The sequence below is a fragment of the Toxotes jaculatrix genome, chromosome 2 (genome assembly GCF_017976425.1).
Source record: "Toxotes jaculatrix isolate fToxJac2 chromosome 2, fToxJac2.pri, whole genome shotgun sequence".
NCBI classification, from domain to species: domain Eukaryota; kingdom Metazoa; phylum Chordata; class Actinopteri; family Toxotidae; genus Toxotes; species Toxotes jaculatrix.
In genome coordinates this window covers 25,117,351-25,144,219 of record NC_054395.1, presented here as the reverse complement: position 1 = coordinate 25,144,219, position 26,869 = coordinate 25,117,351, and the positions used below count along the sequence as shown (strand labels likewise).

General features: G+C 41.1%; 3 protein-coding genes across 6 annotated transcripts; 2 read left to right on the top strand and 1 right to left on the bottom strand.

The window, feature by feature from the left end:
* Positions 1-1,832: 1,832 nt before the first annotated feature.
* On the top strand, positions 1,833-7,580 carry LOC121194619 (protein-serine O-palmitoleoyltransferase porcupine-like). Of its 4 annotated transcripts, XM_041057588.1 has the most exons (14): positions 1,833-1,968; positions 2,077-2,269; positions 2,382-2,425; positions 2,580-2,761; positions 2,883-3,013; positions 3,112-3,132; positions 3,479-3,493; positions 3,607-3,732; positions 3,834-3,934; positions 4,056-4,132; positions 4,242-4,305; positions 4,521-4,606; positions 5,717-5,827; positions 6,345-7,580. In XM_041057588.1, the coding sequence occupies exons 1-14, from the start codon at positions 1,833-1,835 to the stop codon at positions 6,444-6,446; spliced, it is 1,389 nt and encodes a 462-aa protein (XP_040913522.1). In that variant the 3' UTR covers positions 6,447-7,580. The 4 variants fall into 4 exon arrangements, with proteins under 4 accessions (XP_040913522.1, XP_040913537.1, XP_040913512.1 ...); XM_041057603.1 differs by lacking the exon at positions 3,112-3,132; XM_041057578.1 differs by lacking the exon at positions 3,479-3,493.
* A 2,863-nt stretch (positions 7,581-10,443) lies between these two features.
* On the top strand, positions 10,444-17,277 carry wdr13 (WD repeat domain 13). Its single transcript, XM_041060278.1, has 10 exons — positions 10,444-10,486; positions 11,049-11,136; positions 11,262-11,493; positions 11,912-12,021; positions 12,280-12,410; positions 12,494-12,801; positions 14,693-14,873; positions 15,060-15,201; positions 15,362-15,480; positions 16,333-17,277. The coding sequence occupies exons 2-10, from the start codon at positions 11,096-11,098 to the stop codon at positions 16,515-16,517; spliced, it is 1,449 nt and encodes a 482-aa protein (XP_040916212.1). The 5' UTR covers positions 10,444-10,486; positions 11,049-11,095; the 3' UTR covers positions 16,518-17,277.
* A 2,807-nt stretch (positions 17,278-20,084) lies between these two features.
* Positions 20,085-23,126, bottom strand: LOC121194463 (probable G-protein coupled receptor 173). The gene has a single exon (XM_041057373.1). The coding sequence runs from the start codon at positions 22,996-22,998 to the stop codon at positions 21,787-21,789; it is 1,212 nt and encodes a 403-aa protein (XP_040913307.1). The 5' UTR covers positions 22,999-23,126; the 3' UTR covers positions 20,085-21,786.
* Positions 23,127-26,869: the final 3,743 nt, after the last annotated feature.

Genomic DNA, 26,869 nt, shown 5'->3' with positions numbered 1-26,869 from the left:
CAGTAGTACAACCTACTTAAAGCTAAAAGTAAATTGAAGAAAAATGTTTTGCACTTTTTAAGCTCTTTTAAATTAATAATTTAACATTAACTACAAACTTAATTGCACTTTATGAATGAGTCTTTAAACTGTAGAATTTGGCTCTTAATGACTAACAAACATAACTGCTGACCTTTTGGCTTATTAGAAAATGGGAAAGTCATTATCCTTAATCTACAACTTTGAACATTTCTAACAACAGAATTGCTGAGAATGAATCCCTTATTTAAAAGCTAGATTAAGGAATGAGTAGGAGAAACAACAGTCTTACAGATTTTTCACAACTTTGCAGCCCAAACGATGCTGTAACTGATCTATAAAGCATTAGTATTTTTAAATTAATAAAGCAATTAGTTATAACCTATAAACCACTAAAAGGGTGGGTTATTGCTTGCATTACATAAAATTACAGTTTAACAGCTGCACACGTTGGAATAGCATATTAAAATATGAAAACCAGATGTGCAAAGAAGGCAGTGTCCAAACAATCTGTATGTTTTTCTGTTTTTACAGAATTTTACCAAAAGAATAAAGTATTTTTTTTAATTACTCCTGTCCACCGTTCGTTCCTCCGCAGCCTCTTGTGCCACATCTCTGAGGTAGTCGACAGTTCCCCGTCTCCCGTCTGACTCCATCTGCACACTGTACACATCCTATTGGTGGGAAGGCCCCGGTAATGGTGGGCACTGAATCTGATTGGTGTTTTCGGCTGTCATTCAAAGCCAACGAAATCAGCGATTGGCTGAGGTCGTCGGATCTGAGCAGCAGATTGGTTGATGTTCCTTCGCGTGGCATCACAGATGACAGACAAGTGGTGCTGATGCTGTGACAATGGGAGTCATCCAGATAAGCATCATCTGGACCGAGTGTGCTTAAAACACAGCGGCGGCACACGCGCTCAGCTGACCGTAAAGGGACGGAAAAGCAGCTGGGTAGAGACACGGGGAGGAACATCCAGCTGCTGCTCTGAAAGGGTAAGTTTTCCCCTGGATAACAAACTGACATGCCCGGGGCGTCCAGTTAGCTGTTTCTGAGTGGGGGCTGGGGTTCAGCTCTCAAGTACGTTGGTAGCAAGACCGCTATTACCGCTGGCGAGGTGAAGCAAGGTTAGCAATCTTTACCAGCCCCCCTAAAAAAAAATTAAAGATGCTTTGCTTTCTGGCGAGCCGCACAGCGCCGGACATGCTATATGCAGCTCTTGTTAGCCAGCTGTGACTCAACTCATCCCCGTGGTCGACTGCATTGCGGAGAAAGCATGTCTTGCAGAATAGCATGTGTCTACTATTCTTCAGACTGACCAGTAAATAAGTGTTTAACACTCCAACACATCACAAGGCCTCTTTCAGCTCGTTATTGTCCTGTGGTTTTGATCCTTTCTCACATCCTGAGATTTCAGTCTTTCTGGTGTAATTTATCATCCCTATGGATCACATTTGATGCCACTGTTGCAGAATGAAAATATAATAACCATTTATGTAAATGAAAAGAAAAAAAACCCAACATAATTAACGGCATCAGAATTAACAGCATCATCGTTCAAATCTTTGCACAGATTTGTAGTGAGCTGCTTTGCATGCTGGGATTTGAAGTGTGAAGTGGTGTGTATCTGTTGAGTGAGTAAATGTAGTAAGCAGTGTGTGCTGCCCTGAAAGCTTGTGCATATGTCCAGCTTGATGCATGTTTGTTATTCTTTTGCTTTAAAGCCAGAGATTTAAATGCTGGTGACACTGATGCCATTTTCTGTTGCTGTAACAGTGCAGTGTTTGGCTTCCCTCTGCTTTCTAAGTCTAGTGATGGGAGCGTTCAGCCGACAGATGTTTTTCCAGGAGCTTGCTCATGGCTGCCTGCTGCCTACAGCTCAGCAGGGCCTGGAGCAGGTATGGCAGCTGCTGGTTATCTGCCTGCTATGTCGGCTCCTCTGGATGTTGGGTGAGAGTCCAGTTACTTTGTGCCCAGTCAGTGTTATTCACCCTTCATATAGGCAGCGTCATCATAATCACCTGTGCTATCCTTTATTGTCTTATCTTGCAATTTCAGGCCTCCCCTCTTTTGTGAAGCACCTGGGCACAGTGGCCGGAGGTTTCTACACTCTCTACCTGTTCTTTGAGCTTCATATGATCTGGGTGGTCCTCCTCAGCCTTCTCTGCTACCTCTTCCTCTTCCTGTGCCGCCACTCAACCATACGAGGCACCTTCCTCTCCATCACTGTGCTCATCTACCTGCTATTGGGGTAAGAGAGTCCTCCTTTGATCTGTGGAATGTGTGTGTTGCAATAACTTTTTAAAAGTTTAATGCGCTGTGAGATCTACAACACTGGTGTTATTCTTATCCAAATTTATCAGGGAACTGCACATGATGGACACCACCAACTGGCATAAGATGAGAGGTATGCCAGGCATCTTTTCTGTAGACAGCAACATTTGACACATTCCTGATAGATACAAGCAACTAATTATTTTAGGTTTACTTTTATGTTGAGCATCAATAGTGTTTTTATTTTGGAATCTAGTCACTGTCTAAGTGCTGCTGCTGCCATCCAGGTTCACAGATGGTGGTTGCCATGAAAGCCATTTCTCTGGCCTTCGATTTGGACAGAGGTGTTGTGACCAGTGTACCCTCACCCATTGAGTTCATGGGCTATATTTACTTTGTGGGGACAGTCATCTTTGGGCCCTGGATCAGCTACAACAGCTACAAAGAAGCTTTGGAAGGACGTAAGCTGGTAAGTGTAATACAGTATCTCTTCAGTATGGAAGAAGGGGGGGTGAGGAAATATTTAAAAGATTTATCCTGTGACACTAGCTGCTATCTGATTCAGTCTTTGGTTCTTTCTTCTTCCTCAGAGTTTTGCATGGCTTTTTAAAGTCTCTGTTAGCTGGGTGAAGAGCCAGGTCTGCCTTGTTATTTCCAACTGTGTGGCACCATACCTCTTCCCTTATTTCATACCTGTTTATGGAGACAAGCTACTACGAAGGTGAGTCCAACATCGAGATACTTGTAAACAAACCAAAATAGCTGTTTATACCCGGTCTTGGATTGCGTATCACTTATGGATTATATCTTTGTTTACAGCAAAAAGAGGAGGAAGATCAGGTGATTAATTGTCTACCCCTCTGATTCTGTACATAGCATTACATTGGAAACATGCATTCTTTCACATATTGTGTGGCAGTTACGGCATGCTTATTTTCTGCTTACCATTTGTGTATCACCTTTGCCCGCACGCATGTATCCACATCATTCCCCCCTCTCTGTGCAGCCACATGTCTTCCAGGACACCCGTCTCACCCTCTCATTTACCACAAACTGTTTCACCATCTTGAAAACCGTGGTGAGACATAGATCATCACATGGCAGGTCAATAAAAAACATTTTATGAATTTAATATGTCACTAACATTAACTGCTGCAACTTCTCTCCTTATTCTGGTGCTTCTCAGAGGTACACTGGCAAAGTACGTATTTCACTGTTGTGTAATAATTGATTAATTAAGTTTAAGTATTAATTTACCTGAGATTGCATTTTAATGCCCGTCTGTTTCTTCCTCTTTTAATATCCTTACAATAGGTGGTTGTTGGCGTATGAGAACACAATGTCGTTCCACTTCAGCAACTATTTTGTTGGTTATTTCAGCGAGACCACCGCTACTCTGGCTGGAGCAGGCTTCACTGAAGAGAAAGAAAACCTTAAATGGTCAGAACATCAGGCACCATATTAGCATAAATCACATTTCTCTTTATTCACATTTTAAAATAGCCCCCCCCCCCCTTTTTTTTTAACCTTTTGTTTTGAAGGGATATGACTGTGTCCAAGCCTCTGAATATAGAGTTTCCTCGGTCGATGGTGGAGGTGGTAACGTCATGGAATCTGCCTATGTCTCGCTTTCTGCACACCTGTGAGTTATAATGCATGATGGCAGAGCAGCTGTTTTTACTTTTCGTTCTCATCATGAGTGGAATGATAATGGCCTCATTTAAAGAGACACTCTTACGTAAGCTGATGCTCTCATCTCACAGATGTTTTTAAGAGTGCTCTCAAATTCGGGACATTCTCTGCCATCATGGTGACATATACAGCCAGCGCCCTTTTGCATGTGAGTACTATGTGGAAGTTTTACAGAACAATTATACCTTGTACTCTGAAACATAATGTGTCTGTGTCAACAAGTGGATTGTTTTAATCCTAACACTTATGTCTGGTAGGGTTTGAGTTTTCATCTGGGCGCAGTGCTAATATCTCTGGGGTTCATCACGTACATTGAGCACGGTAAGAGCCCGCCTAATGTTGTCTCTTTTCCACATTAGAACCTATCCATTTAGAGAAGGTGCTTAGCTTTGCAGTAATGGTTAATTGCACCCACTATTATACACTATTACACACCGTATCTGTTCACTGCAGTGCTTGTAATTTATCTCTTATACTTGGAAAGGAACTTTTCCTCCAGCTTCGTTTTAATGCGCCCGTCTTGTTTTGTGTTTTAGTGTTGCGAAAGAGGCTTGCAGTCATTTTTAATGCCTGTATACTGACAAAGAAATGTCAGCCAAATTGCAGTCACCGGAACAAAAAGGTACGTTGCACCATTCTTTTCCTTCTCTTTTTATGAGGCAAGGTCCTTTATTATCAGTCATTTAACATCAGCAGTGGGCTCTTCAGGTTTCCATGAATTCCATGGAAAAGAACAGTTCAACAGTTTTGTAAATACACTTACAGCCAGGAGGCGATTAGCTTAGCTTAGCTTAGCTTAGCTCAGCTCAGCTTAGCTTAGCATAAAAACTAGAAGAAGTAGGAAACAGCCTGGCTCTGTTTTAAAGCACCTCAAAAACACATTCATTAACATATTGTATCTTGTTTAATCCAAACAAAAAAAACTAAGTATAAAAAACAAAGTTTTAGTTTTATGAGAGGTTATATACTGGACAGTTACTCGGCAGGCTACAGTGACTTTTGGTTTTGCCAAAGCCAAGCTTGCCTCTTCCAGTCTTTATGCTAAGCTGTCTTCTCCTTTTAGCTAATGCTTCATGCTGCACAGATAGAAATCTTAGTTCCAGTCACAGGACTGCAGTGTTTTTACTTGGTTTGTATATGCTCTGGTTTTCTGGCACTGGCATTATAATGCTGGAAAAAAAATGCATCAGCTGCCATTAGAATACAGCAGCCCCCATGGTCTGCCTTGCGCTGTCAAATGATATATTTTGGGAGTTTACTGGCAAAATGCCCAACAAAAATCCCATATGTTATATTAGTTAGACACATCAAGAGCAGCAGGTAGGGGAAATAATGATTTATGTGAAGAAAAAGCAGCCTGCATGGACTGTACATCATAGTTCCTATTGCTCTCATCACATTTTAGGCGCTGATACACTGAAACCCCTGAAAATGGGGTTTCAACTTCTCTGTAACATTAAATCTTACAAAACTGCATTACAAAATGTGCAACAATCAAAGTTAAAAGGACAAAAAAAGGCATTATTTACTATTCGTTGTTAAACAGTAAAACACTCAACTAACGCGCTTCATCAAGGCTGTGTAAGAAGTCGATTGAGACAATAGATTTTTGAGGCCTTTGAGAGACAAACCCACACAGATTACAAAACAAAAGATATGGGGAAAAAGTGTCTGAAATATTGATTAATGAGGTTCCTTGTTCTTACGTGAAGCCTTGTCTCTCCCTCTGCAGGAGCTATGGGTCTATATGATTAACATAGCATTCAGCGCTTTGGCAATTCTCCACCTGACGTACCTGGGCTCTGTGTTCAATTCCAGTGTGGACTACATGGAGGACGATGAGGTAAGATGAGATAAGACAGTATTGATCCCCAGAGGTGAAATTCACAGGCTGCAGGAGTGAAAAAAAATTGTCTGAAGAAGTAAGAAACAGATAAAGAACTGAGTATAGCAAATACAACAGAGTAAAAAAAAATTAATTTAAGAGTCTTTTTAACACAGAACTGTGAATTGTTGAGTCTTACTGGAGTTGTAGGTCACAACTTGTTTAGAAGAGTTTAGGTGCTTATATTTATTCTGCCTGCACTCATAAAATGTACAGCACACTATGTGACACGAACATGTGGAATGGTATATATGTAACCCTAGCTGCAGTATTTATAGTTCAAAGGAGAGAAGTGACCTGTAATATAATTTTTTGAATGATGAGTGGTTTAAAATAGATCTAAATCTGTTCATCTATTTAAGTATGAAGAAATGAATGATGAATCCCATTTTATATAAAGATGTTTTTATGAAAGGTATACATAATAGTATGCACTTTCCTATTTATCTCACATAGTATGTATCGCCCTCTACAGGACGATATCACCCATCATACAATTCAGAAGTGGTCAGAGCTGAGCTGGACAAGCCACTGGGTCACGTTCGGATGCTGGATATTGTACCGCCTCATTCTTTAATGATAAGAGACAGAGAAAGGCTGAAGGAAGCAATAATGAGAGATGTAAGGCTGGTTCTCCACTTCTGCACTGTGACTTTATCCTGCGTCAGACCGAAGACAACAGATTCAACCTGTATATGACAATAAACCAACACGCAGTGTTCAGGTTGCGCCGCATGTTGGCCCGGTAATCTATTATTCTAACCTGCTGGGGACTAGTTTTGATATCCATGACATGATAGCCCGCTCCTCCCTCCTTTTCTCCATATCGCATCCTTTATATCTGAGCCGCAGTTGTCGAGCCCTCATGTTGTGACAGCAGTTACCGATGTCTCACTGTGAGACACAATCAATAGCTGTCAGCATGGTGGAGATCGGCTGCTCCTTTCTGTGGACACACGATAGAGCCCATTATCTAGGTTTCACCATTGACTGCAGCAGATGTCCTCCAGATGTGGTTTCCCTTCACCTCAAGTGTTTTAGAATTGTGTTTTTAGGTTTGAAGGATAAAACTGACAATATTCTTATAGTCAACAAATCACATGAAAACTTGAAAAAATTACTTAAACCAACAATGAAATGGTACATCTCTCAATACTTTATGTCTTCCCCGGCTTTTCTGCCTGTGACACTCAGCCCCAAGCCTATTCACTATACTTTGATTTTTATGAAATGCTCAAAATCATTTCCTAGAACAGCTGGGCACTGTACTTTTTAGCAAGCGTTACTCAAACGAGTAAATACATACAGCATTTGTTTGGAACTGTTTTCAATGGCAGATCAATACATGTTTTGTGCTCTAGTGACTATTTTCGGCTGCAGAACGGTGAATGAGCCATTGATTCAGAACACACTACAGTGCCCATGTTCTTTGTAATGAAGGAACATGTCACCCAGTGCAACAGTGTCGTTCATGCATATGTTTTAGACAACAATGGAGAACTATGACACAGCAGAATAAGCTATATCAAGCTACAGAGACAACTCTGTAAGTAGAATCAGTTCATTGTTGCTTTTGGTCTTTTCATGGGATTTGTTGGCAATAAGAAAATTATAGAATATCACCAGACCTATCTTTTAACAGAGCTTGTCTTTTGAGCATGTGTAAGACAACAAAGAGTTTACTTTTGAATGAAAAGAGCACAGGTTATGGTTATACAGCAGCAATATTATCGTTGCCAATAACAATTTCCCCTTTTGTGAATTTTAGATTTAAAAAAATTAATCAGTAAGTCTCTATGAATTAATTTTTGTGGTGCAGTTTCATAATAATAGTGTTTGTATTTTGTTTTGTGTTAATTTTGATGATTTCCTTTAAACTGAACTTTGCCTTTGCTTAGAGAAGGTCTTATTAGTATTTGTGAACATTCGAAAAACTCTTTCACTCTTTAGTATTTTAAATAAAAGTTTAGAATCAGGGTATTACACATGTGTTACTGTAGAGCAAAAATGTTTAAATTCCAATTTCATATTACAGAAGATAAAATTATACAGTACATGGCATTAAATATTTATCCTCAGATACAGATTTTTATTACACTGCTGCTTTAAATGATGCATTTATGTGACTGATGATTGCCCGATGAAAGAACATGAGCATCTGTATCAGATTGTGATCACATTCTGTCGATATCTTTCTTAAATATAGAACGTCAGTGGATTTGCTTCTCGACTAAGATGTAGTGTTTTAGATTAGAGCCTGAATGTTCGTTCATGCCTGAGAACAAGTGCTCAGTCTCTGCACACCTAATGCCACTCAATCCAACAAGTATTTTAAGTACTATTATATTTACTATAAGCTTTTTTTCCCCTGTAAATGTGAAGGCACTGACACACCTGTGATATTTTTATAAAATTTTACATGAAACCTGGATTGTTGTCTTTGTTTAATTCAGTGTGGAAAAAAATCCAACAAGGTATGTCTGAGAGGATGTGAAATTTTACGAGCTCAAGTATGCACAGAAGACCAATGCACAAGGACTGCTGTAGGAAATAGTTGTTTATTTGAATCATCATTATTTACAAAAAGAATGTATGGACTGTTAAACAGTCAGTCATGGTATGAGGGTGAGTTAGGAATGGATTGCAAAGGGGTGACAGACTTGTTTTTTTGCTCAAAGCAATGATCCGGTTTAACCTGGAGTCCATGTCTGAGCATTCAATAAGCCAGAGCGGACAGTATGGGAAGGAGGGAAGGAACAAAGGTCGAACAACAGATGGTGATGGATGGAGATCATGTTCACTTTTTGCCTCTGTGAGAGTTGAGCAGATGCTGTATTGGAGGGCCACACAACAGCTCAGTCTGCAGGCTCAGGGGGAGAGTACGCAGGGGAAGGGGAGTGCACTCAGCCCTGTCTGCCCCGAGGACCCCCGTGTTTACGACGGCAGGACCCCAGCAGTGTCTCCAAAGCCATCTTCACAAATGCCTGGAAGTTATTGCTTCTCTCCCTTCGGCTGTCCTGCGAGGGGATGAAACACAGACAGATACCTTCACTGGGGACAAAGCAATCACAGCACCTCATTTCCACACTGTGTGCTACACTGCTAGACATAGACATCTTGCAGTGCCCAAAACCACTGATGGTCTTTATCAAGAACTATATCAATATACTCTTTTTGAAACTTGTAAACTGTTGTCTGTGCACAGATTCGATTCTCTAAGTTAAAATAACATGCTGTCAAAAAGTTCAGAAATTTCAGTTCATATAAATGCTTACCTCCTTGCTTCTTGTTATCATCTCCTTTCTGATCACCTTTCTTCGGCTGCTCTTTAGGACTCTGAGGTTGCTGTGAAGATAAAGCAAATGTAAATAAAGTGAAAAATTTACAGACTGAGAGAAGAAAATCACAATTTAAAGCTAGTAATGACTTTCCTACCTTGGTAGTTGACTTCTTGTCCGACTTATTACCTGAAAAGAGTGAAAATATTCAGTTGTATGTCAAACATTTGAAAGCAAGGTCACTTTTGCCACAGTTTTTGTCAAATAGAGAATAATTTTTTTAATGCTGCATTGAACATGCTGCTTTTCTGGTATACAGATAACTTAAAGAAAAATATTTTGTAGGATTTTACCTTTGTTTAACATTGCTTACCTTTCGTTCCTGGCATTTTGGCTGTGCTCCAGAGTTGGTGCTGTTTTTTTGAGAATGCAGTGCTTAATGTGGTGTTCAACTCGGTCATTTATGGCCCGTGCTTGTGAATGGCTCTGTCACTGGGGCCCCTTCGAGAAAGAGCACCATGAACAAGCAAAGAGCCCCGTCAGCTGAGCAGCATGCCCCACAGCTCTGCAGGTCTTTGCTGAGCCAGGCGAAACCTCAGAGCTGACCTTGTAATACTGCCATTGTGAACTCACTGGAACTGTGTGTTCACCTATTGTCCATGACAAGAAAGCATTTTCATCATGTTACAGGCGAGGTGATAGTGTATTTTATCTTTTTTTAAATGTCAACTGGGTCATGGATGACATTTTTTCGCATTGATCAGCCACATTGGATTTAGGATAGCATTATGTCCTTAGAAATGAGAAGATTTTATTGTAACATATGACTACACTAAATTAGTCTTCAGAAACTGTCAGCACTATGAGAGGAAGGGGAACAGCTGGGATTATTAAGTGGTGCTCAGAGTTGCATGCTTTGCGTTTTTCATCGTGTGGACTGTTTTCATGGTATTGCTGATATTAACCAATTGATTATTTTGCCCCCTCAAGGACCCCCGTGGTCCCTTAAGACAGCACAGTATGTAAATACTGTATAAGGAGAGCCATTGTCATTAGTTTGTGCTTGCGTGTGGGAGGCGGTGGGAGGATGAAGGTAAACAGAACAAACTCATAATTGATCATGAAACCGTGATGCTGTAAATAAAGTTTCTGGTCGGTGGTCTGCTGAATACTCTCATCCGATCACACGGTTATACTGGATCAAACAATACATGTAAACGCTGTGAATCATCATCTGGATTCATGTGGCTCCACATCAGCCAGTGGGCTGTTCCCACTGCGTCACGTGACCTGACAGAACAGGGGGGAAAAAAGCAGCGATGGAGAAAAGCTAAGGAAGGTGAGCCGTTTCCGCACATATTTCTCGGTGTTTCCTCTCTGTATTCTAACAATAAACGCCTAATACTCCGTATAAACTTGCTAACTGTTAGGCTATCTATGTGCGTTGAAGAATGAACGGAAAAAAACATTTTTATGCGAGGACATCGCATACGATGTTGTGGCTAACTTGCTAATTGCTAGCTAACGTGAGGTAGCTTTGTGACGTTAGCTGTCAAGAAGAAGGCTCGCCTGCTCTTGGTGCTGTTTGCATGCAAAAAAAAAAAAAACCCTGCCCAGACCAGTCATTCGTTAGCTCTATTTTATTTTACGTCGGTTCACATCCACGGTTATTTTCTGGTGACACACTCACATAGCAAAACATGTCTCAGTAACAAGGTGTTGTCCCTGTTGTGCCATTAGGTTCTGCAACATCACTTCATTATAAGGAGGGTGGGGTGATATTTTAATTATATGAATGTAACTTTCATGTTAGCCAAGCTGTATTCTCATGCTGTGCACAAATGTAAAGCTGATGGGGAAAAAAACAACAACTGTGAGCTGGGTGTTGTGTGTTTTGACAGGAATCTGCCCTGGCAGTGGCTTCGTCTTTACCCAGAGTGCTTGTGGAATGGCAGCAGTTTGGCAGCAGGTTTTGGCAGTGGACGCAAGGTAAGAATGAGTCAGGCTGCAGGCCTTAGTAGTTTAAACTGATGAAGAAGCTATTCGGATGTGTAATTGCTTATGGATCACTTGTGAGTTATTGTGTGTGCTGTGTCACTTCTTTCCGTCCCCAGGTACAATGCTTACCGCACGCCTACGTTCCCACAGTTCCGAACTCAGTACATCCGCCGACGCAGCCAGCTGCTCAGAGAGAACGCCAAGTGTGGCTTTGAGCCAGGGCTGCGCAGGCAGTACCTGAGGCTGCGCAGTCAGCTGCTGGCCCTGCGCTACGGGCCCCTGTCTGAGCAGAGCAGCTTCAGGGCCAGCAGTGTGCGCAGCTCCCGCACCACACTGGACCGCATGGAGGTCAGACCCAAAGAAACAGAAGGGGCAGGGAAAGTAGATGAGAAAGAATAGAAGAGGGTGTTTGTACTAATTTGGAAAATGAGACATAGAAATATCTGAGAGTTGGATTGAAAATATAGAATACAACATGTGAGAGCCATCTGGATGGCTAGAGTTTAGCATAGCCAAACAGCACTGTTTGTCCATGAATATTAAGCTGAGCAGCTTGGTTGAAATGGCTGGCATTGCCTGTGTATATCAGCAGTGTTGTTAACTTAAAATTGCATGGTAATTTCATTAAGTTTTCAATATTTGATGGGTTTTATGATTTTTTTTTTTTTTTTGTCACACCTTTTGTCTTTGCTTGCACTCACTCCTATGAGATACTGTCTCCCCCTGCACTCCCCTCCTCTTCCCCCTCTCCTTTCCTCTTGGGCAGGACTTTGAGGAGGACCCCCGCACCCAAGGGGCTCGTGGTCACCGCCGGTCCGTCAGCAGAGGCTCCTACCAACTACAGGCCCAGATGAACAGAGCTGTCTATGATGAGAGGTACCAGGAAAAACACCACACAAAGATCCTCAGCTTGCATCCAGCATTGTGTCTCATCACCTTGGGCAATTGAATTCCCTTTGATTTACTTCTCCTTTGAGCTATTGCATTTTGCTAGATTTACTGGCTGTAATTCTGGTTTGGTTGCACTGAGTAATGATCAGCTCTCCCATATTGAGTTGTCAGCTGCAGGCGAGGGTTGTGAGGTGTGTTCTATTGATTGTATGCTTACAAGGTGGTTATTATTTCTGGCCGCAGGCCTCCGGGCAGTTTGGTGCCCACCTCAGTGGCAGAGGCCAGTCGTGCCATGGCAGGGGACACAACTTTAAGTGAAAATTATGCTTTTGCTGGAATGCACCACATATTTGACCAACATGTAGACTCTGCTGGTAAGTAAATTAAGTTTATTCTAATCAATTTGTAAACAGCAAGCATTTATTTCACTCTGATCTTCCTTCCCTTGTTCCTTCAGTTCCACGGCTGCAGTTTGCCAATGATGACAAGCACCTCCTTGCCTGCTGCTCACTGGATGGCACCCTGTCCATCATGACGTTGTCCCCGCCTCCTGCCAGTGTGAAGGTGACACTGAAGGGTCACGGGGGTCCTGTCACAGACTTTGCTTGGTCACTGAGCAATGACATTATTGTGTCAACGTCACTGGATGGGACACTGCGTATCTGGAACACAGAGGATGGTCGTTGCATCAGAGAGGTCCGAGACCCAGAATCCAGCGAGTTGCTCTGCTGTACTTTCCAGCCCATGAATAACAATCTTACAGTGGTGAGTCCCATTTGAGATGTGCTATCATTTTTATATTCTCTAGCACTGATTCGCTAGTAGGTAAAAAGCTTTTCTGTGGACAGATCTCTGTCTGGCCAGCTGTCCTGTATTTTTAGTTTTTATTTCATGAACAAAGTTCCATGTTCATCTTATGTTTTTTTTTTTTGTGATTAATGAGAAGCCATTGTTTTTGAGTCATACATAAGAGTATTATAAATATTTTCCCTCTTTCCTTCTGTTTTATAAGGTGTATTAGTGTATTACATGATGATATGTTTTGCAGCCACAAAATCATGCTAATAATTTTATTTGGTCCTCAAATCATTTGCTGCCTGTTCACATTCCTACTGGTCAACTCAAAGACAAATGATAGTAGTTGTGTTTCTGGACCAAATGTTAATGATAGTAGCTAGTTTTCATACTCTGTTCCTGCTAATGCTACTAATGCAATTAATATAAATGCAAAATGCAATAGTTTGTAAATGGGTATTACAGTAAATTATGTAATTAATACTTTTTTTAATGAAAAGTATAGTTTTTCACAATCACCTAAAGGTTAATGTTTTGTCCCACACTTAGATTATTAAAAGCTGCAAATTGCCACCTTTGAGAAGCAGGAAACGGATAATGTTTGTCATTTTTGCTTGAAAAATGACAATTAAACAATGAAGAGATTATCAAAGTCACCAGTTTATTGTCAACTAACAAATTAAGCGACTAATTGTTTCATCCCTAAATATTTGGAGCTCTGCTTCACAGTCATGAAATAAGGTCCATGGCTGCATCCATTACAGTGATCATCCTTATGAGTCTGTTAACAACAAATTGAAAACATTGTGAGTCATGTTATTTTGACATTTGACATCTTAATTTATTTTATTATTTTCCTTACGGAGGAGACATTACCTGGTGTGAATACCTTTTGTTGTATTTCAGTATTTGAGCACCTTTGAACCTTTCTTGTCATGTATCTGTTATTATACAGCCAGCTGTTTTACTGTAACAACTCTACTGTTTTCTAGATATGTCAAGGCACAGTCCAATTTCATGACATATGTTCAGAAAAAATGTGAAATTTTGCTCTGCTGTGATCCTGGTATACCCAGGAACCTCAAATGACAGGCTGGTGACTTTTGCGGCTTTTATTTCCTCCTCATAGTTTATTACATGCTGTCAGATTAGTTAATTGTCATGCATTTGTTAACAAAAATGCTGCATGCAGAGTCAGAACCGCCCATTGGTATCCTTTTATCCCATTCTTAATAACCGCATTCACATTTAGACTGTGCAGATATTGATTAAAAAATTTAGAATTAAATGTCAGCTTTTGTTACCTAAACAAAAGTGGTAAATGTCCTGGATAATTTTGATGTGACTGTTGCTTTTTTCAGTGGCAAGCAGTTTCATTGAAAAGCAGAAAGTGAAGTGAAAGCAGAGTTGTGAACAGCAGTGTCCATTCACAGCTCATTAAGTGAAACACGAAGGAGGTGGATATTTGTTTTTAAGTGACAGTCAGTACAAACAATAAGGAATTTGAGAGGAACACATTTGTTTTACAGATTTCAAAATCTGCTTTGTATAGGTTTTACTGTCTCATCGGTCTGAGGACAGCAAGACAAGTCGATGATCACTGTTGGATTAAACACATGCACACAATATATTTTTTATAATCTTTCTGACATATGGTACAGTAACACTTTATATGTCGTGTGTATATCAGAGTAGTGAAGCTCACAGAATTACATTACACTTGTCAAAGATCAACCTGCCCTGGTTTTCACTTGTGTAATTGCAACAGCAGAGACACTGCAACCAGTGCTTTTCCCAGTCGGTTTCTCAGTGCTGCCCTGTGGAAATAATCAAGGTCCTCACTCCCAGTTCTGTGTTCCAGGTGGGAAACAGCAAGCACCACCTGCAGGTGGTGAACATCTCCACTGGGAAGAAGGTGAAGGGGGGCTCCAGTAAGCTGACAGGCCGTGTGCTGTCTCTCTCCTTTGATGCTCCGGGCAGGATCCTCTGGGCTGGCGATGACAGGGGGAGCATCTTCTCCTTTCTCTTTGACATGGCCACAGGTATTCTCACAGCATTTCCATTAGGCAGAGGGCAAAATGTGCACTGACCACGTTATAAATTCTAATCATTTTTTTGTGTTGTGCAGTGAATAGTGTTTCTGGTTGAGAGGGAAAACGGTTGATGTGTCTCTGCCCATCTCTGCTGTTTCTTTCTGCCCCCCCCCCCCCCCCAACACACACACACAGGGAAGCTGACCAAAGCCAAGCGTCTGGTGGTGAATGAAGGCAGCTCCATCTGCAGCATATCTGCTCGGTCCTGGATTAGCCGAGAGGCCAGAGACCCCTCCCTGCTGGTCAACGCCTGTGTCAATAAGCTGCTGCTGTACAGGTCAGTCTGTAAGGGCAAGTCACTGTTTATTAATAGGCAGTTTTGTCTCTGCTGTGCAGAGATAGAAATTAAAGCTATAACATTTTCATAACATGTATGTGAAGATGTATGTACGTTGCTACATTGAATTTCATCAGTCGTGCCACCTTTTCTTTGGCAGGGTGGTGGACAATGAGGGCACACTACAGCTGAAGAGAAGCTTCCCTATCCAGCATGGTTCCCAGCTCGTTCATAGCATCTTCTGCCCCCTCATGTCTTTCAGACAGGGGGCCTGTGTGGGTAAGACGTCTCTCAGTGTTCCTGCTGTGATATTCGAATAGAAAAGTGGACCATGGTTCATTATTTGCTGAAGGCTTTTCAATGTGGAAAAAAAAGAAGTGCAAAAAATAGCTGCTGCTTTTGGATTTAAAAAAAAAAAAAGAAGAAGAAAACATATTAGCAAACCTTTGAGCAGCCATCTATGTACCTTCTTTGTAGCTTGTGTGTGTTGTAAAGTGTTTCTCTACCAAAGGGCTGTAAAAATTTTAAAAAGCATAGATAAAATTGAAGTTATACAGTAGGTTGTTTACATGAGAGCAGAAATATTTGACACCACTTGACCTAAGAGCTTCACCTTACTTATCTTTATCTTTTATTAAGTCCTAAGAATCAACTTTTGTTTTCTGTTCAAGGCTTCTCACTGTGTAAATTATCAGGTTTGTGCCTCCAATTAGCAGAAGTTTCTCACTCATAAAAATACCATTGAGAATCTTCAGTTAAAGATGTGTTGTCATATAATTGTTACAAAAGCTGCTGATATTTTGCAACATGGCTGCTTACGTTATTTCCGAAAGGACACGGGCTGACAAACAGTGAAGACACCTGGGAAATTTTTGTGTTGAAACTGTCAGCATCTCCAGATTCTTTTGTTCTGCTAGAAATGTAAAAGGTGCATTGTGCTTATAAGTGATTTTATAGTTGTCACAAGAATAATTGTGTCTCTTGAGATTGTTTAGTGTCATTGTGAACCACTGAGATACTCATTTTCAATCCAGGGTGATTTGTTTTAGTGAGACTTCCCTCATTTATTTATAAAGTTGCACTTGCAATTTCTCTTAACTTTTTGTCTCTTTGATTTTCCGTCGGGTACAGTGACTGGCAGCGAGGATGCCTGCGTCTACTTCTTCGATGTGGAACGAAACACCAAGGCGATCGTGAACAAGCTGCAGGGTCACGGGGGACCAGTGCTGGACGTCAGCTTCAACTGTGACGAAAGCTTACTGGCATCTGCTGATTCCACCGGCATGGTCATCATCTGGAGGCGGGAGCAGAAGTGACTGGTCCACCGATGAAATGCTTCCATCCACTGCGTACTAAAGGCCTGCCGCTCCTTAACCGTCCAATAACAAGTCTGTAGATTTTCACTGGAATGTAACAGGCTGCATTAAACGTTCAGTGTAATGATACTCAAGTGCAATCAGATAGAACACCATGCCGTGTAGGTGGTAGGGATGTCTTAGAGATTCAAGGGGTGGTATGTGTGTGTGCCTGTGTGTGCCTGTGTGTGCGTGTGTATGTGTGTGTGTGTGTGTGTGTCAGTTCTCCTACAGCTGCGGCTGAGAAATTGCTTTTCAACAAAGAACGAAAAAACACTACTCCCATGCATGTGTCATGGCTTACCTCCGACTCGTATGGAAGTGACTGAACTCGTGTGAAGAGGATACAACTTAATCTTCCTGAGAAACCAACACTTTGTATCGCACTGACAGTCCCTCTGGCATAGATCTAGATCACTATTTATGTAACTGTTATTCAAGCAGTGTAATCAAGTGTAGTAAAACCGCCTCATTTGCTTTCAGTTCTAAGCAATTTGCCTGTTTGCAGTTGAGACCATGTGCATGTGAACTCAGAGTCAGTCATAGGCATATCAAATTGATCATAACAAAAAATATACAAGTGTGTTTTTAAGTATGTGTTTGTACTTATGTGTGTGTGTGTGTGTGTGTGTGTGTGTGTGTGTGTGTTTTCAGTTCATGCTGGTTGAAGATTCATATAATTTATTTAACGCACATACAGAATAAAGTACTGTAACTGTCAGATGTCCTTGCTTCCTTTTTCTCTAAACATGTTTGAAAGAGTAGAATTTAAAAATGGAAATACTAATGGCAGAAGAGCTTGATGTAGTAGGGTGGTCAAACATGCTGTGTGGGAGAGTGTTAGTCATTGTGTGGGTCTTCAAGATCTACACAGGAATCCCCCTACGTCAATGACTAAAAGGTGTGAATAATGTAGTGTTGCATTTTGTGTTGGGCAATATGTCCATAATAGTGTGTTGTGGGATTTTATTTGTTTTAACATCATGATAGAGCTTATTTGCTGTCTTTTTGTGGTCTCAAATCCTTAAAGCTTCGATAATATCTGACCTTTTCAGACTTTTAGAAAAGTAGTTAATTCCTCTGTTGGACTTTAAAATCACCAATAATTATATATACTCCTGAACAGCTATTGTTTTTAGCCACGCTAGCCGTGTCGCACCATGGATGGCAATGCCAGCCCCATTGGTCCAAATCTCAACAACTATTGGATGGATTGCTGTAAAATTTTGTACAGACATTCATGGTACCCAGAAGACGAACCCTACAGATTTTAGGGACAATTTTTGTTTTGAGTGAAAAGTCTCAAGAGATGAACTGCTCTAACATTTTCTACAGATATTCAAGGTCCTACAACATAAATTCCAACCCAGAGTTTTGAACATATTTCATGATTTATCCACAAGTTCAGTGCCTTTGAACTTGGCTGTTTTCCTCTCAAGGTTGATGAGGGTATTGTGACGTTAAAATGTGGCTGTGTGGGAGTGAGAGCACAATGAATGGTTGCTGTCTGGGAAGGTCAGGACAGGGCTTTGTTTGAAACGGCCAGAATAGGTGCTGATAAAAAAACAAAAACAAAAAAACACTGAAACCAATCCAAGAGAGCAACACCTAACTTCCCCTGTGTAAAATTGAGTGCTCTGATAGGACAACACAACGAGGCCTCTGCACAACTCTGTATCTTCAGAACATACAGTGGGCGAGCATAAGTTTTCACAAATGAGTAAGACGGCCTTTGTTGTGGTGTATCTTGGAGAGAAGTGGGAAGAAAACTAAAAATAAGCACTTTAGATGAATCTTCAACATCAGTTCTGGGGAGACAAAGAGGCACAGTCGGATAGAACCTGTTAAACCTGGACTATTTAGAGGATGTTCGCAGAGATGATGCTGCTCACTATGGAAACATCTTTTCCATCAGCCACCGTCAGCGCACAAATACAGACAATGGAAATTATCTCTCATTCAAATTCAAAGTATAGGCTGATTTTTTACCGAGAGAGTACACAATCATACACTGGCTGTATTTCATTCAGGCCCTAATTAAGACCGAAAAATATTTTTTTCTCTTCCCGCCCCTTCTATTTTATTTTATAATGTCAGAAGCATAATTATGTCGTGTCGTTTGTTGCATAAGGTTCGCTGTACATGTGGAGTCTGTATGATCTGTTTTACCAATAAGGAGAAAGAGATTCAGAGCAAGAAGTGGTTTATTTATGTGCTTTAGTCCATGTTCCTTATCCTGCAGAGGAGTTTACTCTTAGCGACATTTAAAATCCTTTCCATTGTCAGCAGTATTATTTAAGATTTAATTATTACATTTTTTTAAAGAGTGGAATCCTGATACTTGCAGAACTATGAATTGTAAAGAATAAACTTTGTTTTTCTGGACTGCTGAGTGATTGGATACAACCTTAAATCCATTTCAGGGTTTTGCACAAAAGATTCGCGCATTGCATGGCACAGAAGAGAAGTTATTTTTATTTACTTGGTTTTGCTTCTAGACTTTGTGTTGAACTGAATGTTTTCTTCTAGTATGTCATATGATGTAATGATAAAAAAAATCATGCAAAGTTTACTTTTAAGCATCAATATCAAATGCAGGCTTTTTTTTTTTTTTACATTAATGTTTAAATTGATCTCATGATCTCTTGCTTTCTACTGTGAATGTCTGTCAGTATATTAATGCCTGAGTCCCCTCACTGTCTGTTTTCAAAGGGCCTCGCAATACACGATATTATATAGTATATATTTTTGCTTCATTGTTTTAATCGAGACTAGGTAGCTTATGAAGGCTAATGTTAGCTACTGTTAGCAAACTTTAAACAGGTAATGACGAATAACATTGTTCAACATTGCTTAGTCATCTTCTTGACTCTATGACTCTTCTCTATTTGTGCCCTGTTTACCATTATCCTGTACTTTTCATTCATGGTTAGCAAAAGATACATAGTCTTGCTTTAAATGTTATTGCAGGAGGTTTTAAATATTTTAGACTCCTAGCTTAAGAATCTTACTCCAACCACATTTTTGCTCCCACATACAGTAGTTGTTCAGTTCAAGCCTTGTATAACAGTCCTAAATCGTAGACATCTCTTCTCTCTTTTGTGTATTTATACACCTGTCTCTACAGATTTGATGGGTTGGTACTGGACAAAGAAATAACAAATCCTTTTGACTCTACAGCGGTTGTTGGTCAGTGCTCAGTGGAGAGGAAAGAGTCAAGATGACTTTTTCATTTCATGCAGTGAAGTGTACAGAACTAGACTGATGCGTCACAAATGCATCTTTTTTTGAACATGTTTAGCAACTAAAACACACACAAGATGTAATTTATGCTACATGTACGGTAAAGTGGTCTATTTCCAGTGAAGTGTTCTTCACATGTCAACATCCAGGCAGGTCAAAACTCAGAATGCATCAAAAGTAGAGTCTTTATTGATGAGTGGGCAAAAGAACCACCTCAGTTAAACTGTACAGTTACAGGATATCATCTCGCGAAGGAATGCCAGACGTAAAAATTATGGACCTCAGTTCACTTTTCACTTTGTCTTTCCATATCAACATCTGTACAAGTTGTAATCCAGAGTCTTGAATCTATGAAATGCAGTGGAATGCATGCTAATACAGTATGCTGTGCAAGTGTCCACATTTAGAAAATTGACTGCACACATATATCTATGCCTAACATACTGTAGGTCAGACATTTGCATTACATGAATCTTAATTTGGAGAGACAGCTTAATGTAGTCTAAGCCGGTTTCCATTCACCAAACATCTCTGGGGTCCTATCCGGCCTGAAGACGTTTTGACTTTAAATGTATTGTGATCCAGACACTCAAACAGTGACATTTACGTTGAGGGGAAATATAAGAGGGCCTGGTAACATTCAAGTTTCCTTCGCAGTAAGTGCCACTTCATTTCTTCCTTTTTTTTCATATTCTCGTGAGAGCATAACAGTACTTTAAAAACATTCCCAAGATCACCATTTGCAAACAAATGTTCATTTGCTAATGATTTTTTTTTTTAAGCGACGCAATTTACATCATCATTCAAGTCATTAAATCCTATGGCCTGTTTGCAATGTACAAGTGTTGTTTTCTAATTATTCGTTCCCCTTTTTCATTATCCGTCTGTATTTCACATTTGCTTGTACATTACGGTTAAAAATAAGACTACATTTTCAGTTATGGAAATCCATTTAAAGGATAAATTTCCATATGATGACTGTTCAATTTTGCATGAGTTTGAGACCACAAGATGAGGCTGCTTTCATATTGACTCAATATTACTGGAACCTATTCTATCATCATTATTTCTCTCTCTCTCTTTCTTTCTCCCTCCCTCCTGTCTTCTCTTTCTACCTTTTCCTCTCACGCACACATACACACAAATGCTATATAAAAACACACAAGCAGGAATATACATTCCTGTACAGTCTATACAATATCAAATCAAGTCATATTTCAAAATAGTGTCATCTGCTTAACATGTATTGTTTACAAATAAAGGAAAACAGGCAATTTTTTTATGATACAAAGAAACCTGACACGCCCTAAATCAAGTCCAAAAAATCAAGCATGTTAGGGGCTTCTTGGGTTCACAACAGCTATTTAAATGTATCCAAGGTTATTGGGTCCATTCACTATTCTGCAGTCTCCTTTGAATTAAATGAAAAGGTGTCCAGGGTGGTCTATCAATCCATTCAGACCCTTTGAGTTCCTTGATGTGTTTCAGAGTTAGTAACGCTCTGATCAACGCTCTCTATTCACAGTCCAAAGCACATTTCTTCAAGGATTTCAACCCTCTGTGTGTCTGTTTTGTGCCTCATGTGACACAGAAACTAATTCTCAGTTGAAAAACTCTGGGGCGTGTCCCTCTGAAATAAGGCAACATCAATTTAAAATGGCATCTTTCACACTTAGTTGGATTGGTGATTGTTGTGATCTTTCCTACTTATTAACCATACAGTACATCATCAGAAACACAAACCATTAAAGAGTTACCAGGGCTTGTCTTTTGTCCTGTTCAAACCTTTGCACCTGACACATTTATTCAAATATCAACATTCTTCATAAAATAGCACTGTGCCTGCATTTGTTGGCAAAAATTTTGATTTTGTTGTGCAAAACAACAAAACAGACACTGACACTTAACCAAGGTGCATTACATCAGTTCTAATCTCCACATTTTCCTCTAAAACCTGAAACATTCTCGTCTTTAAGCTCATATCTTATCACATAATGCAGTAGGCCTCATCTTGGGGCAGGTGTTGTTTAGTCCTCCAGTAGGTGGGCAGGTGAGCTCTCAGCACTTTCCTGAGGTCCTCATTGAGCAGGAGACAGAAGATAGGGTTGACTCCAGCCTGGGCGAAGCTCATCCACACAGTGATGGAGAGGTACCTGTGAGGGATGGTGCAGGACTTGACGAACACCCTCCAGAAGCACGCCACGATGTACGGAGCCCAGAGGACCAGGAAGAGCAGGGTGATGGTGTAGAACATCCTGCCCAGCCTCCTTTCTGACCTCACCTCTTCCATCCCGAGCAGCCGCCGGTGTTGATTGTGTAAATTTTGCCTGATGCCCAACAGAGTGGGTGGCATGGGACCACGACCGAACCCTGCAATCCAGTTAGCCGCAGCTTGACCTGTGGCCCCAGGACCGTGGAAGGTCCAGTTCTGGCTGATAGCTGGCACGAGCTGGACAGGTTTCATCTTGCGGTGCCTGTACTCAAACAGCAGCAGCTTGGCATAGAAACCGTGGGTGGCCAGGACCACCACGGCCAGCATGAGCATGAATCCCAGGGTGTCGTTGGTCTTTAGGTAGCGGTGTTCAAAAATACACTGATCCTCATCACGGATGAACTTGTATGTCCCCACATCAAAGACAGGTGGGAACGCCATGGCAACAGCCAGAGTCCACACCATGCAAATGATGGCGGCGCAGGTCCAGATGGTCATGCGCTTGGCGTAGAATCGGTGGTGGGCGATGGCAAGGTAGCGGGTGACAGCCACACAAAACAGCATGAAGGCAGCGTGAAAACAAAACAGCACAGCCATAAAAGCCACAACTTTACAGCTCAAGGCACTGTAAGTCCAGGCCGAGCTGTTGTGAACGGAAACCAGCACGAAGGGGAAGCAGGCAGCTGAGCGAACTGCATCGGCCAGGCACAAGTCCAGAAGAAAGAAGTAGGGAGCCTTGTGAAGTGTCCTGTCTCGTAGGACCAGCAGGGAGACCAAGAGGTTACCTACAAGGCTGACACAGATGATCAAACCCAAGAAGACCAGCTTAAAGTAGGCAGACATATCTGTGGCGGAGACTCCTCCACTGTTGCTGCTGCCATCACTGCTGCTGCTGCTACTGCTGCCGCCTCTTGCCATTCCACTCTGTGAAGCCAGCACAGCCAGCAAACTGCCAGGGCCGTCGATGGCAAAGCTCTGGTTAGCCATTCTATCACCTTCCACGAGAGCTTGCCTGGTTCGGCCCTTTACAAACACTACAGATCCTCCTACAGCCGTCGTCTCCCACGGCCCTCTCGTCTTTACAAGGAGAGGCCGTAAGGATCTTTTCTACACGACAGACTCATCTTTCCTCTTTGTCCACAAGCACACCACCTGTGAACAGAGACACACATTTTGAAGAACGAGAAACAAGATGTCTGACGTGCACGCTAGGTCTAAAGCTGTCCACTGAACGGAAACACAACTTACATTAAACAGCATGGATATAGAAGTGCTGTGTTGGGCAACACAGTGGAAATCTCTGCCTTCCTGTTTCTCTGAGGCTGGGATCAGATCAGCAGCTCTACAGCATGCCAGCTCCTTGGCTCTCTCAGTAATTACCTTGCCCGTTGCTAAGATACAACAGCTCACATACTTTGTGCAAGTGTGGGTGTTTGAGTGAATGCATGGGGGTGTACAGGGGGATGGAGCAGACACAGTGCAACCAACACTGGGTATGTCCAACAAACAGAGATGTTGTAAATGAGCAAAGAACATTTTATGCTTTCTCTCTCTGCTGCTGTGTGTGTGTGTTTGAGTGTGTGTGTGCGTGACAGCCAGTTAAAGAGCAGAGGGTGTAATCTGTACCATTCACGGCACATAACAAATACGAGAATATAATGGCAGAGCAGGCAGCCATTTGGTTTTCACCGTTGACCTGTGTGCGAGGTGTCGAATTTTAGTCAACAGGAAGAGAGAGAGAGAAAAAAAAAATCATCACTGTGATCATCATATTCAGGCCTCAGTGCTGAAGCACTGAACCTGAAATCAGCCTTGTTTTAAAAAAATGACATGATTAAAAACATGAAAATTTGATTAACAACCACTTTCGAGATGCAGCCTCTACTGGAAACTAATTTATGGGCATAAGGTGACAATAAAACATAGCTGTGCTTGTCTGGGTGGGCCTTGTCTGTGTAGGCCATGAAGCACCAGTATGATTTGCCGTAAGTGTGGGGCTTATTTTTTCCATACATAACAGCCCTCTGCCACCTTCACAAATATCATTTCACCTGATTAGATGGCTGTCATGTCAGCTAGGCCTGAAACACTGGGAGTGAAAAAAAAAAACAGATGAACAGGTGTCAAAATCACCTCTGCCGTGTGTTTTTGTGTGTTGTGCGTGTGCATGCGTGTGTGTGTGTGTGTGTGTGTGTGTGTATGGGGGGGGGGGGGGGGGGGGGGGTGATAACCTACCTTTCATACCCTCATTTTTTTTCTTTTTTTGTTGGATCTGTTCTTCTCTCGCGGCAGAAAAACAAAAAAATAAATGATCCCGTTGTTTCACTGTTTGTTAAATCGAGAGAAAAACACATAAAAAAAGCCTCATGCTCCTGCTTTGCTCTCAGGCTCAAACAACACCTGTTATGCATAAATCCATCGCAAGGAAATCGAATTGAGCAACATATAATAAACATAAGACGGTCGGGGCTATCTAATAATCAACAGCTGATCAAACGATCCAGGACGAGGACTCTGCTCTTAAGCCACATTTTTAAAAAAATGTATATATCCACTGCCACCCCCTTTTACTGTTTCATAGAGAGGGATGTGTTCGTTTGGTCTGTGTCTGAATATCATCCGAGAAAACAGATTTTATGTTGCATCACGTCTAAGATGGGTTTCCAGAGGGCTCGAAACAGACGCGATAAAAAAACATATCTTGTTCTCTTCATATATCCAAATGATGTCAGATTTTCAATGCTTATAATAACCCACCCACAAACGTTAGAGAGGAAAAAAAGATCGCGCATCCACTAAATGAATTGTCTTGGCATGTATATTGGCTAGTGGCACCAGAACAATTAGTCCGCACAGACAACAGCCTTGATACGTCTCTTTTTCCCATCTTTGAGTCAAAAAAAGAAGGAGATGTATTTACCCTGAAGTGTTAATATGCAGTCTTTGTTTTGCTGTCCAGCGAAGGTGGACTACATCTTAATCGTCCACAATAAAAGCCTCCATGAGAGAACACATACGTTTTTGTCAAATCCAGCGATGTCACAACGAAATCCACATTGCAAACGCTGTCGAAATCACGGCTGGGTTTTTTTTTTTTTTCTTCACATTATTATTATTTAAAAAAGAAAACAAACAAAAAACAAAAAAAAACAAAACAAAAAAATAAAAAACAAAAACAACACGGCTTGATTTGGCGAATTATTCCTGAATAATCCCAATTATGGCTGCTTGCACGGAGGCAGCTCGCACATTCGCGGAAACTGTCGGTTTTATTCGGAGAGAGGGAGAGAGAGAGAGAGAGAGAGAAAGAGAGAGAGGGAGGGAGGGAAGGAGGGTGAGGCGGATCTGTGCAGCATTGTGGGCCATAACTTGAAAGTGATGTTTTATTCTAACCGTCTCTGTGGCATCATGTATGACGCGTCTGTTTTCTCCAGTATGGACACAGCGAGGAGCTCCAGCTGTCAACAAACTGTGTGTTTCATTGGTCTCCTGCCCTTGGTGACAGATCGGGGCTGGCGGGACCCAAAATGACACAGGCTGGCCTGACAGGGCCGCAGCAAAGGATTCTGGGTCCTCATTTAAAGGAGAAGAAAAAAGAAAAACAATACAAAACCGGAAAAAAAAAAAAATCATCACCAGAACCATCACCTCCCCCACACACTTCCAGACTGGGTTTTCCATTTTCTGTTTACTCTTGTGATTTGTATCATTTGTAATATTATAATCCATAAACTTTCATTCATGAATTTGTGCTCTGTATCGCCCTTTACACTATTTTTCCAGTCTTTCATGTTGTCCCACTATGGTAATGTATTTTCTTTTCCGGTGGAGCAGCTTGTGGTAGACCTAGCACTTCAGGCCATATGGTTCTGCCTTTACAGTATATTCTTTAACTTTTTTTTAAATGAAAATGTTTACCATATCAGGTAAGCAGCAGGTCTACATTTAGTTTTGATTTAAAAGTAAAAAAATAATGTGTGCATTGTGCAGAATTGTGTGAGCTTGAGGACTGGACCTAACAGATGACTTTCCTGGAGAAAGTCTGGACTGAAACAAACGTACTGTTGAGCTAAATGACAGCTGTGATGGAGCGGATAAAGCCAATAAACATCCACAGACCACGGGTGCTTGTTCTTCTTGAGGAAAATGACATGTTAAAGGAGGGGTATTACAGAAAACAAGGGTCTTCTTGTCTTGGGGGATTTTGCTGTCAGAGATGTTATTTAAGTAAAGGATTGTGCTCCTCAATGTTTCAGCTCTTTCTTGTGATGAAATAGCTCCATTCAAATAAGCCAACTGCCCATTAGAGTGATGCCACACTGGGTAAGAAAGAGTAAGAAAATAACCCCTTTAAAGACTTTTTTGTAATATATCACAACTCTCAAAGAACATTTTCTGAAATCGCTGCTTAACACTGCTTTCAGTGGAGTAGATTATTGCTTAAAAAGGATATTAATTATTTCAAAGTGAGCGTCTGTTGTAGAATTCACACTGATTATCCTCCTTGGGTCAGTTTTAAATCTGCTTAAATTTTTAATACATTCTACACTCAGGCTATGTGACCATCACACAAATTAATCACTCCCACCCTTTTCCCTGCAGAAGCCTATGAAATAAAAGTGTGATCTGATTAATAATTTTGTTTTAAGGCCAAATACATAATCAAATACATAATCCAAAGGATACCTGACATCCAAAGACATTAACGGGTTTGAGGTTAGTGAAGTTAACACAAGATACAGTAGGTTGATTCAGCAGGAAAGCGCAGAAGCAGTTTATAGAACTCTTAAAGACACACATCTAAAAAAAAAAACAAAGACGATGCCTTTCAGATATCAGCCTATCACAAGTATAATTA

Excerpts from the sequence above, each read along its gene's own strand:
- wdr13 (XM_041060278.1), top strand. The coding sequence starts at position 11,096 with ATGGCAGCAGTTTGGCAGCAGGTTTTGGCAGTGGACGCAAG. Across the intron at positions 12,802-14,692 it reads TGAATAACAATCTTACAGTG|GTGGGAAACAGCAAGCACCA; the intron begins GTGAGTCCCATT and ends TCTGTGTTCCAG. Across the intron at positions 14,874-15,059 it reads TCTCTTTGACATGGCCACAG|GGAAGCTGACCAAAGCCAAG; the intron begins GTATTCTCACAG and ends ACACACACACAG.
- LOC121194619 (XM_041057588.1), top strand. The coding sequence starts at position 1,833 with ATGGGAGCGTTCAGCCGACAGATGTTTTTCCAGGAGCTTGCTCATGGC. Across the intron at positions 2,762-2,882 it reads CTTTGGAAGGACGTAAGCTG|AGTTTTGCATGGCTTTTTAA; the intron begins GTAAGTGTAATA and ends CTTCTTCCTCAG. Across the intron at positions 4,133-4,241 it reads CAGCCAGCGCCCTTTTGCAT|GGTTTGAGTTTTCATCTGGG; the intron begins GTGAGTACTATG and ends TATGTCTGGTAG.
- LOC121194463 (XM_041057373.1), bottom strand. The coding sequence starts at position 22,998 with ATGGCTAACCAGAGCTTTGCCATCGACGGCCCTGGCAGTTTGCTGGCT.